The 12,427-nt window shown below is 40.0% G+C and overlaps 1 protein-coding gene across 1 annotated transcript in view; it reads left to right on the top strand.

The window, feature by feature from the left end:
- Positions 1-503: 503 nt before the first annotated feature.
- LOC138370395 (probable glutamate receptor) overlaps positions 504-12,427 on the top strand; it is a 112,619-nt gene continuing 100,695 nt past the window's right edge. Inside the window, exons 1-3 of the mRNA XM_069334753.1 lie at positions 504-508; positions 798-1,046; positions 1,166-1,294. Coding sequence (XP_069190854.1) covers positions 504-508; positions 798-1,046; positions 1,166-1,294 — 383 coding nt within the window. The remainder of the gene's footprint in view (positions 509-797; positions 1,047-1,165; positions 1,295-12,427) is intronic.

Raw genomic sequence — 12,427 nt, 5'->3', positions numbered from 1 at the left:
GAGCCTCCACCAGTTCCAGTGCCTGCACCACTTCCAGAGCCTCCACCAGTTGTAGAGCCTTCATCAGTTCCAGTGCCTCCACCAGTTCCGGAGCCTCCATCAGTTCCAGAGCCTCCACCAGTTCCAGAGCCTCCACCAGTTCCAGAGCCTCCATCAGTTCCAGAGCCTCCACCAGTTCCAGAGCCTCCACCAGTTCCAGAGCCTCCACCAGTTCCAGAGCCTCCACCAGTTCCAGAGCCTCCACCAGTTCCAGAGCCTCCATCAGTTCCAGAGCCTCCACCAGTTCCAGAGCCTCCACCAGTTCCAGAGCCTCCACCAGTTCCAGAGCCTCCACCAGTTCCAGAGCCTCCACCAGTTCCAGAGCCTCCACCAGTTCCAGAGCCTCCACCAGTTAAAGCAGTTTGCAGTAAACAATTTATTTTATTCTGCAAACGGGGTAAACTGAGTGCTTATCTGGCCAAACCATATTTGGGCAACACCATTTTTTTTTATTAAGAGGAAAAATGTGGTTATAAAATTTTTATATAACGACAGATAAAGTGTGGCAAAAGCTTGGTTTTTAATTGTTTTTTCGTAGTTTCTGTATTTTGACAATTAATTGAAAATAAAAAGTAAAAATATATATAAAAAATTAGCACTTCAACTAATATAGCGGAGTTATCTAAGGATATATAAACTCATTACTTCACTTACCAGTGTTCTGTTGAGTCACATGAAAATATTTATCAACCTTGAGTAAATTCATATATTTCGTTGAAATAATTGCTAAGCAACTCACATTGGTCCCAATAAACGAGGAAACTGACGATATTACAACAGCTGCGCCAGCTGTCTTTTTACCCGACAGTTGTCTTCATAAGCGACGACCTCACCTACCTCGCCACCTTCGCCCAATGGTCCCTCAAGGGCCGCCTCCTGGTGTGGTCGACGAGACTCCTGGTCATCACCCGCCTCCCCCTCCAACACCTGCAGGTCCACTACACTACCTTCTCCAAGATGAATGCCATGTTGCTAATTATCGACGACGACGACACCGCCTCGATCAGGTAGTGTGTTATTATATAGTGTACATCTTCTGTATTTTTTTATCCATGAAATAAAATACATTGACTACTATGTAATGAATAAGGATTTGTTAACGAGCTAATAAATATTCTCCCGAGAGGTGCAACATGTATGTTCACCTTCCATTCACTCCTCGGAGGACCAAGCCATTGTGGGTGGCCTTCTGGACGCCCCACCGAGGCCTGGCTCTCACCACCAGCCTCCCGCTCTTCCCAGACAAGTTCTCAAGGCGAGTCTAGTTTTCAGTTCCTGAAAAAAATATTATATATATATATATATATATATATATATATATATATATATATATATATATATATATATATATATATATATATATATATATATATATATATATTGTGACTGAAAAAAGAAGTGTAGGTGTTCGGCAGTACTCCCAATGGCTGGTGTCAATGCCTATCACATTTAGGAAAAAAATTGACTACGTAGCTGTTGTGTCCTGTGGCAAAGTAAGGCAAAACAAGCAAAACAAGTAGTATGAACAATGAAACTTTAATTAAATTGAAAATAAATTATGAATAAGGCAATTCCTTGGCTATGTACAGTGCAAACTCACAAGATTATAAATTCAAAAAATAACATAAAATAATATAGTGGTGACGTTACTCTAAAATGGAAAAAGACAAAATTAAATTAACAGGTGCTGAGAATAAAGCGCTGGCTTAAAACATCCACTAATAGACAGAGCGTATATCAGATGGTTGTTTCAGCTTGAGAGCACAGGATATTCTAACTCCAATGGGTGGTACAGGCCCAGACATCGGCTAGGTAGACGGCACTGAGGTGCAGAAGTGGAGTGGTGCAGACGTCGATTCACCAATCAGAAACTACACACCGCGCTGAGCGTGGTGTGTAGTTTCCAAGGTGAGTTCTTGTTGATGACATGCTAGAGCCATTTCAGCTTGCTTCTTATCGTGCTCAAGTTGCATCTCCAGGTGACGTTTTCTTACTTCAAGCTGTACGCGCTCACGTTCTTGGTGTAGGGCCGCCTCTTCTTTCTTTACGGCCATCTTGCGTTCCTTTAGGGTCACCTCGCGTTCCTGTTGGTCTTTCTTTAGGGCAGCTTCTTCTTTCTTTAGGGCCACCTCGCGTTCCTGCTCTTCTTTCCTTAGGGCAGCCTCTTCTTTCTTTATCTGGAGAGCTTCTTTTTGTTGTTGGAGAGCTTCTTTTTGTTGTTCCCGCTCTATGTTTGTTAGTTCGAGCTTCAATTTCATAGCTGCCAGAGCATGTTTATCTGCAATAGAATAGTTATCGTGAGCATCAGAGTCTATAATTCCTTCCTCTAAGAGGTGATCCAAGATAATATTGTGCAAGTAATTTTTGTTGGCTCCAGGGGGAGCACCTAGTTGATACTCGTGTGCAAGAGTTTGTAATTCGGTCCTCTTGGCACGACTCAAATTCCCTACTTCACTTGTTGGATCATTACGAAATGTTGAGAGACGAAACATTTTGAAATAGCAAATAAGTGTACAACGAATATACTTATGATATTGTAAGTGTCAGTAACAAGGATGACGTGGCAACTGGTAACTATCCTGTGGAAATTTAATCGTTAACAATTAACGTTAATATTAGAATGGTAAATGATTAGTCAATCAAAATCGCAGGAAATCTTGTACCCGGTACTCAATGTAAGAGAATAAGGGCAAGAAAATCGTACTAACTATATGAAACCGATAGTTTCGAAAACTAATGAAACTTGTAATTGTTTCAAAAGAGAAAAGGTAGTCCAAGTATGTAGGGATACCTTGCCGAGTCTCTATTGGACAGAAGCAAGGGGTTTCCTACTTAATTATATGATACTTACAGAATTAGCGAACTTTGTGCTCTGAAAAAAAGAAAGCTAATTCCCTACCTAAGTAAATATCATCATCTCTGACCGACGTGTAGGGGTGCGAGTGTCAACTGGTGACGAGAACTGCTGTTGAGGTCCCAACTCAACAGCGTAGTCCGTGCCAGAGGAACTATGGCCCTCTGTATCCTCCTGTGGTCGGATTGCAGAAGATAGGGTGCTTTGGCCCGAAGACAAATCAAAGTACCAGGGTACCAAAATGATGATCTGCCGTAATTTGAGAAATATCCAAGGGACAAAAAAGGTGGAATACACGAGTAATAACACTGAGGGAGGGATGACCAATTAAGAGAATGACTGAGGCCTTCAGTCACCACATAATCCACAGTTATCCAACACTCACAATATGTTACCCTCGGAAAGCACAAAATACACAGCACCATATAAATATTAAAGGTAATGAAAATATTGAAAAGCAACTGTATCAAAGCCAAGTACACTTACCACTAATTGATGTTTTAGTACTAGTACCTGAGTGAGGCTCCCGGACAGGCCCCCATTAAATGTGATGGAAAAAAGAAGTGTAGGTGTTCGGCAGTCCTCCCAATGGCTGGTGTCAATGCCATTGGGAGGAAACATTGGGACAATGCCATTGGGACATTTAAGAAAAAAAAATTGACTACGTAGCTGTTGTGTCCTGTAGCAAAGTAAGGCAAAACAAGCAAAACAAATAGTATGCACAATGAAACTTTAATTAAATTGAAAACAAATTATGAATAAGACAATTCCTTGGCTATGTACAGTGCAAACTCATAAGATTATAAATTCAAAAAATAACATAAAATAATATAGTGGTGATGTTACTCTAAAATGGATAAAGACTAAATGAAATTAACAGGTGCTGAGAATAAAGCGCTGGCTGAGAACATCCACTAATAGACAGAGCGTATATCAGATAGTTGTTTCAGCTTGAGAGCACAGGATATTCTAACTCCAATGGCTGGCACAGGCCCAGACATCGGCTAGGTAGACGGCACTGAGGTGCAGAAGTGGAGTGGTGCAGACGTCGATTCACCAATCAGAAGCGGGCAGGCTGGAAATGCTAGTTTGGTGATCGGCGACGAGGGAGGGGGGAGGTGGAGAGCGAGTGCGTGATACGTTTGTGCCTGGCAAAACGTATCTGACCAAATATGTACTACACTTGCTTGTAGTATCTAAATGTTGTAGATATACTGAAGTAACATGACGATAGGAAAGAGCAGGCCAAATCTCTCTTGAAGGAGATTATCGTAACAATATATATATATATATATATATATATATATATATATATATATATATATATATATATATATATATATATATATATATATATATATATATATATATATAGCCAGAACTCACTTCTCGGCCAACTATGCAAGGCTCGATTTGCCTAGTAGGCCGAGTAATTTTCTTTATTTTCAATATATCGTATCCAATTAGTTTATTTGAATTATTATTATTATATTATATTAGGAACATAAATTATTGACTTAGTTGTGTTAGTTTAGATTAGGTTAAGATAGGTTAGGTTAGGTTAGGTAGGGTTGGTAAGGTTTGGTCATATATCTACGTTAGTTTTAACTCAAACTTAAAAAAATGACCTATACATAATGAAATGGACAGATTTATCATTTCATAAGAAAAAAAAAACTAGAAAAATATATACATTCAGGAAAACTTTGCCTATTAGGCAAATCGGCCCTTGCATAGGCCGAGTGCGACGTTCTGGCTACTAGGTACAACATATATATAAATAAAAATGGAAATGTTCGTTTCTTCAAAATCGCTAATCTCCGAAAGTTCTTCATCATTTGCTTTGAAATTTTCACACTATGTTCCATTCGTATCCGAGCAGGTTTTTATATACATATTATGTTGATGTCTGTGTTTTTCATGTGTTTTTCATGTGAGAGAAATCTTCGAAACCTCTTTACCGATTGCTTTGAAATTTTGACACGACGTTAAATTCGAATAGGCGCATGTTTTTATATACCTACTTTATACATTTCTTACCTGTGACCGGAGAAAACATGCTTTTTTTGAATAACAAAGCCATCTGTTGGATGTAAGAGCAACACAAGCTGTAATCTCCCACAGTTCTTCACCAATTGCTTTGAAATTCTGACATCCCGTTCCATTCGAATATGCGCGTCTTTTTATATACCTACTATATAGATGCCACCCCTGTGACAGGTAAAAACATGCGTTTTTGAAAAACCGCGCCTACTGTTACACATAATAGCAACATGCACGCTATACTAAATGTGTCACGAATTCCATTTGAATGTTTCCGATTGCATTGATCAATTTTATTTTCATATATTTCGATATATTTTTTTTTTATTGAATTATTTTCTGTGACATTGTGTTGGAATTGTGGTGTGTTGTTTACAATACCGTTCATTTCGTAAGTATAAGTATAGATGCCACACTTGTGAGACGTAAAACTATGCATTTCTTGAAAACAGCGCCTTCGGTTACATGTAAGATACACATGCTATCTATATAAATAAAAATGGAAATGTTCGTTTGTTCAAAATCGCTAATCTCCGAAGGTTCTTCACCGATTGCTTTGAAATTTTCATACTACGTTCCATTTGCATCCGAGCAGATTTTTATATACATTCTATATAGATGCCACGTTTGTGATGGGGGTAAAACATTTTTTTTTTTTAAACTGTGTTTTTCACATGATTGAAATCTTCGAAACCTCTTTACCGATTGCTTTGAAATGTTGACACAACGTTGCATTCAAATAAGCACGTGTTTTTATATACATACTATATACATGCCTTACCTGTGACAGAAAAAACGTTTTTTTTTTTTAATGCTGTTTTTTCACGTTTTTGAGAATTTTCAGTTTATTGTTATTAATTTATTATATATACGATAAAAACAACGCCATCTGTTGGACGTAAGTGCAACACACGCTGTAATCTCCAAAAGTTCTTCACCAGTTGCTTTTAAATTTTGACACAACGTTCCATTCGAATAACTGCATGCTTTTATATACCTACTATATAGATAAAACACCTGTGACAGGTAAAAACAAGCATTTTTTTTAAAGCAGCGCCATCTGTTGCTCGCAAGAGCAACACATGCTATACTAAATGTTATGATTCCATTTCACTGTTTCTGATTGCATTGATTAATTGAATTTTCATAGATTTAGATTTATTTTCATTTTTATTTAATTATTTTGTTGAACATTGCGTTGGAATTGAGCTGTGTTGTTTACAATACCGTTCATTTCATGAGAATAAGTATAGATGCCACACCTGTGACAGGCAAAACCCATGCTTTGTTTGAAAAACAGCGCCATCTGTTGTATGTAGGATCAACACCCACAATACTTAATATGCTACGATTCCATTTCAATGTTTCTGATTGCATTGATAAATTGAAATTTCATCGATTTCGATTTTTTTTAATTTGATTTCATTATTTTGTGTGACATTGCTTTAGAATTGATCTGTGTTGTTGTCCATACCATTCATTTCATGAGTATAGTTTATTTTTTAATTATTTAATTTTTTCATTTGTTTTTTTACTGTTCTTATTTTTCAGTGATGGGAACATCAGATTATTTGTTGTTCCAAATTTTCTGAAGGGAATACCATTTCATATGGGAATGCATCGGACAAAGGAGTGGGAATAGTGGGGAGGATGAGAGGACGGGAGTGGCGGACGGAGGGGGACAACGAGAGGACAGAGTAGGAATGGGGGGGGGGGGGAGGACGAGGGGACAGGGGAGCTGGAGATGGTGGGGACTAGGTGAGGAAGGAATAAATACTGGTGGGGAGGACAAGAAGACAGTGGAGTGGGGATTGGTGAGGGAGGAAGAGGGGACAGGGGAGGGGGCAATGGTAGGAAGGACGAGGGGATGGGGGAGGAGTAGGAGAATGGTGGGGAGGACGAGGGGATGGGGGAGGAGTAGGAGAATGATGGGGAGGACGAGGGGATAATGGAGTGGGGAATGGTGGGAAAGACAAGGGGCGGTGGAGTGAGGGGATGGTAGGGAAAACAAGGGGATGGGGGAGGTGGGGATTGGTGGGGACGATGAGAGAGTGAGGGAGAGAAGAATGATGGGGAGGACGAGGGGACGGAGTGGGGAATACGTAGGTGGACTAGGGAATGGGATAGAGCAGAATGATGGGGAGGACTGGGGAACAGGGAAAGATTGCTGTGGTTCAGCTACGCACATGCACGTGGCCGGGTACACCAAGTGAATATATATATATATAAATATATATATATATATATATATATATATATATATATATATATATATATATATATATATATATATATATATATATATATATATATATATATTGTGACGGTGTTCCCCCCCTTTATATTTCTCCCACGCCTGCAGTAAGAGTCATATCCACTTTACCCAAGCGTTCTCTACGTAGCAGGCATCAATTTGATATATGGGAGAGAGTGGAGTGTTCTCGGAGAGCCGAGAAATTTGTGAAACAGTAATATTTGGGCCTGTGGTTTAGGCCCTTTAGGAAGCCAAGATGGCGCTGGCTCTCCTGTTTCCCCGCCAAAACTGTGTGACGTCAGTGGCACCGGATTGGTCGCCGACAGCAATGTGGCACCGAGAGCCAATGAAAACTTCCCGTGGCGAAAGTGACGTCACGAAGGAAGGGGGTCCGGGCAGCACGTCGCGCTGGCGCCAGCAGTCAGACACGACACGTCAAAGAGGTTGGACGTGCGACGATTGGTCCTGTCAGTTTGACAGTTGTTTCCCGCTCCCATGGATTTACGCGTCACCTGAAGTCTGCCAGTACTCTGTGAGGTCTTCCCTAGTTCATGTGTTGAACCAGAGAGGGAATCGACGGTTATTGAGCAACAAGTGCTCCAGTCAGGTACTGTGCAAGAAGAAGTGAAGTCTGTGCAGTGACGTAGGCGACGTCTGAAGCAGTTCACCCAGTCGTGACGGCGTAGTGGCTGACAGAGCCACTGGGTAGCAGAGGAAGAAGAGGACTATTTGGGATTCTGGACGACTGCAGCTGAGACGTAGGCGGCAGCCGTTGCTGGGAGAAGACGACGGCCAGGAGACCGACTCCAACCCTACCAGAAGTCGAGAAGGAGCACGGACCTGCAGTGAAGAAGGCACGGAGACGACGCGCTAAACGGTGGGACGACGAGTGGTTCCGGTAGGACACGACAACGTATGTGTGGGGGCGTTCCCGACATGAGGACCAGGAGCTACAACTCAACTCTCATCGGAGGATAGGTTGAAGTAGGTGTTTCTAGTTTCCCTCCCCATTCCCCCTTTAGTTAGCTATATTATTCGGCTATATTATCTAGCCTGAGGATTTTATATGTCGTGAGCAAGTCTCACCCGTGTCACAGTAAGGCACCAGTGTGCAGTGTAGTACTATCAAGAGTACTTGCAATATTCATGTTTATTATTGGTGTGTACAGGCACCCGGAACAAGTGATAAATTTACTGTGTTTTTGTATATCTTTCTAGAGATTTTGATGTGAACATATAGTGATAAATTATATATAATATTATGCCAGTATTTGGAAGTTAGGCTATGTGCCCAGAAACTATTTATTTACCATTTATTGATGTCTGATTTATATACATTATATATGTCTATGTTCATGCAGTGATTAATCATTCGTGAGTACAGTGAATTATTGTGTTATCGCCCACGAGAGAAAGTACTGAAAACTCCAGTGTTAAATACTTCATAGTATATCATTGAATGAAGGGCAAGGTAAAACCATTACAGTGAGTCATTGTCGCATTGATTGTAGAAACGACTGTTTGAGCCCAAGTATAGTGTAACTAAGTAATACGTGCTATTGTTGCCAATCTCGAGTGTGCGAGTTTCTAGTAATATTGGAGAACTTAAAGAAACAGCGCACGTGAATCTAGAAAACAAGCAATAAACTTTCGCGCGAAGCCAGGCAATCAGCTGATCGTGACATTGATGAGAGGGGGAAGTGTTGCCACTTAGTGAGTGCATAATATTCGTGGGAACTACCGGCTACAGCCAGGATCAGCTGATTTATTTATTGATTGACCTTGTGACATCTTTCATGCATTTTAAGTAAAATACAAAATTATTTTTGTGTTTATATCATCCCCTCCATTGATCTTGTGGCTATATTATACTGGAAAGCAAAGAGTGATAAGAGTAAGTACCTGCCTGATCTCCTGATCTATTGAGTGTGACCTTGCCAAGGTTACCACTAATTCAACCAGTCCACTGAGGTGTTACTGGACACTGAAAACACCAGTTGGCGACCTTGTGTTTATTAGTAAAGCCCTCTTGTTGAGGCGGGCCACACTACAGTTAAGTGAACAAGAAGTGTGTTCCCACTCCTTCTATATCAGAGGCCGGTTGAGATTGACTGGGATACTCTCCTGGCGTGCAGTGGCGCCGAGAGGATTAGAGTGAAGACCCGCAGGGCTACGGTGAGTGACCTTGAGATAACTGGTGGTCACCCCAGAGTAAGAATAGAGTATAAACCCCAACATTGGCGACCTTGCCAGGATAAGTTCTGATACGGTTGCTCACCGAGAATAGCAATAACAATAACACCTGTAAAACCCCAACAATATATATATATATATATATATATATATATATATATATATATATATATATATATATATATATTTATATATATATATATATATATATATATAACTGAAAACTCACACCCCAGAAGTGACTCGAACCCATACTCCCAGAAGCAACGCAACTGGTATGTACAAGACGCCTTAATCCACTTGACCATCACGACCGGACAAAATGAGGTGATAGCCGAGGCTATTTGAACCACCCCACCACCGGCACTCGGATAGTAATCTTGGGCATAGCATTTTACCAAATCACCTCATTCTTTGGGGCACACGTGAGGAACACAAATGCGAACAAGCCTGAATGGTCCCCAGGACAATATGCAACTGAAAACTCACACCCCAGAAGTGACTCGAACCCATACTCCCATACTTCGAGTCACTTCTGGGGTCTGAGTTTTCAGTTGCATGTTAGGTTAGGTTAGGTAGGTTAGGTAGTCGAAAAACAATTAATTCATGAAAACTTGGCTTATTAGGCAAATCGGGCTGTGCATAGTAGGCTGAGAAGTGCGTTCTGGCTACTAGGTACGACATATATATATATATATATATATATATATATATATATATATATATATATATATATATATATATATATATATATATATATATATATATAATATATATATATATATATATATATATATATATATATATATATATATATATATATATATATATATATATGTCTAGTAGCCAGAACGCACTTCTGAGCCAACTATGCAAGGCCCGATTTGCCTAATAAGCCAAGTTTTCATGAATTAATTGCTTTTCGGCTACCTAACCTAACTTTTTCGGCTTCCTAACCTAACCTAACCTATAAAGATAGGTTAGGTTAGGTTAAGTAGGGTTGGTTAGGCTCGGTCATATATCTACGTTAATTTTAACTCCAATAAAAAAATTGACCTCATACATAATGAAATGGGTAGCTTTATCATTTCATAAGAAAAAAATTAGAGAAAATATATAAATTCAGGAAAACTTGCCGTATTAGGCAAGTTTTCCCCACCTCCCAAGGGCTTTAGTTGCCCTTGGGAGGTGGTAATCTTTGGGGTGTATAAATACTCCGAAATTGCCATCTCTTTTAAGGGTCTGAGTGTGGTGCAGTGGATTAAAGGCGTACCTGTTATGCCAGTTGCTGGAAGGCTTCTGTGCTGGCTAGGGTTCGAGTCTCCTGGTAGGAAAGTGTTCTAAAGTTGTATAACTTCACTTGCGCATTTAGGCAAGTTGTGCATCAAGCATAGACACAGAGTTCTCCCATATTAACAGGGACTTGATGAAAAACGTAAAAGTGACCCCTGACTTGCTCTTGTTGCACTTGGGAGGTGGTAATCTTTGGGGTGTATAAATACTCCGAAATTGCAATATCTTTTAAGGGTGTGAGCATGGTGCAGTGGGTTAAAGGTGTACCTGTTATGCCATTTGCTGGAAGGCTTCTGTGCTGGCTAGGGTTCGAGTCTCCAGGTGGGAAAGTGTTCTAAAGTTGTATAACTTCACTTGCACGTTTAGGCAAGTTGTGCATCAAGCATAGACACAGAGTTCTCCCATTTTAACAGGGACTTGATGAAAAACGTAAAAGTGACCCCTCACTTGCTTTAGTTGCCCTTGGGAGGTGGTAATCTTTGGGGTGTATAAATACTCCGAAATTGCCATCTCTTTTAAGGGTTTGAGCGTGGTAGCAGTGGGTTAAAGGCGTACCTGTTATGCCAGTTGCTGGAAGGCTTCTGTGCTGGCTAGGGATCGAGTCTCCTGGTAGGTAAGTTTTCTAAAGTTGTATAACTTCACTTGCGCGTTTAGGAAAGTTGTGCATCAAACATAGACACAGAGTTCTCCCATATTAACAGGGAATTGATGAAAAACGTAAAAGTGACCCCTCTGTTGGAAATTTCCAACACTACTAAACTATACTAACTACAGTAGTTATTAATTTTACTAACGGAAGTGTCAACATAAATTAACCATTTGATCTGCGTATTAGTGCTAGAATTCTCATGAAATCGAGTAGCAAAATTACGTCAGATAATGTCTAGTTAGACACGTTTATTACCAATGTGTTAGAGAATTGAATGTGGTTCTCTAAAATTATCAGTATTCCGTGTAAGAATTGCCTACGGATAATATGACTCCCGATAATCTAAAACCGAGAGTTATTAACTGAAATTGTTATAAGTAGCAGTTTTATCTGTTACGTACGAATGTTATGGAGAGAATAAAAATTTTCTCCATTTCTCGTTTAAAACCATTAAACAAGAATATGATAATATTTAAGTCCCTATAATTGCAACCCAGTTCTCATTAATGTATTACATCAATAATTACTCGGAAAAGAATTATCCGTGATTAATAATTTCTGTGGTGAATGCGAGAGACGGGTTGAGGGAAGGCGGAGATGCCATTGTACACGAGGCATCCCTGGCGAGAAGAGTGGCGAGACACGTGGTAGCGACTGGGGAGTTTTTATCGACAAGAATTACGTTGATACCCGTTCAATAGTCAACAATTACCTATTCACGTGTTCTATAGTGCCCTGCCAGTTAATAACGCGTCAACATTTGAAGTCACGACCCATAATTACACATACACAGCAGTGGACGTCTGGGACTGGCTGACGCGGCTTCGACAGACCTTAGTATTTGATACGCTCATGTTAAGTATACCATTCTCGTTTGATGCATCATTCTAGATTGTATATTTGTGGGTAGTCTTTCGTTATACAGCATGGATACCTAATACACAACGTTAGTTGAATTTCCACATTTTCTCAGTTTTCATGAATATTTGAAATAGTTCGTAGCCTAATCAAATGCTACTTAAATTTCTCTGATTTCAGCATGTATACGAGGGGTCGACAAGTTGTTTCTCTTCATTCGTGACATTCACCTCGGGTTCTTTCT

The sequence above is a fragment of the Procambarus clarkii genome, chromosome 32 (genome assembly GCF_040958095.1).
Source record: "Procambarus clarkii isolate CNS0578487 chromosome 32, FALCON_Pclarkii_2.0, whole genome shotgun sequence".
Taxonomy (NCBI): Eukaryota; Metazoa; Arthropoda; class Malacostraca; order Decapoda; family Cambaridae; genus Procambarus; species Procambarus clarkii.
This window is presented reverse-complemented; position numbering and strand designations above follow the sequence as displayed.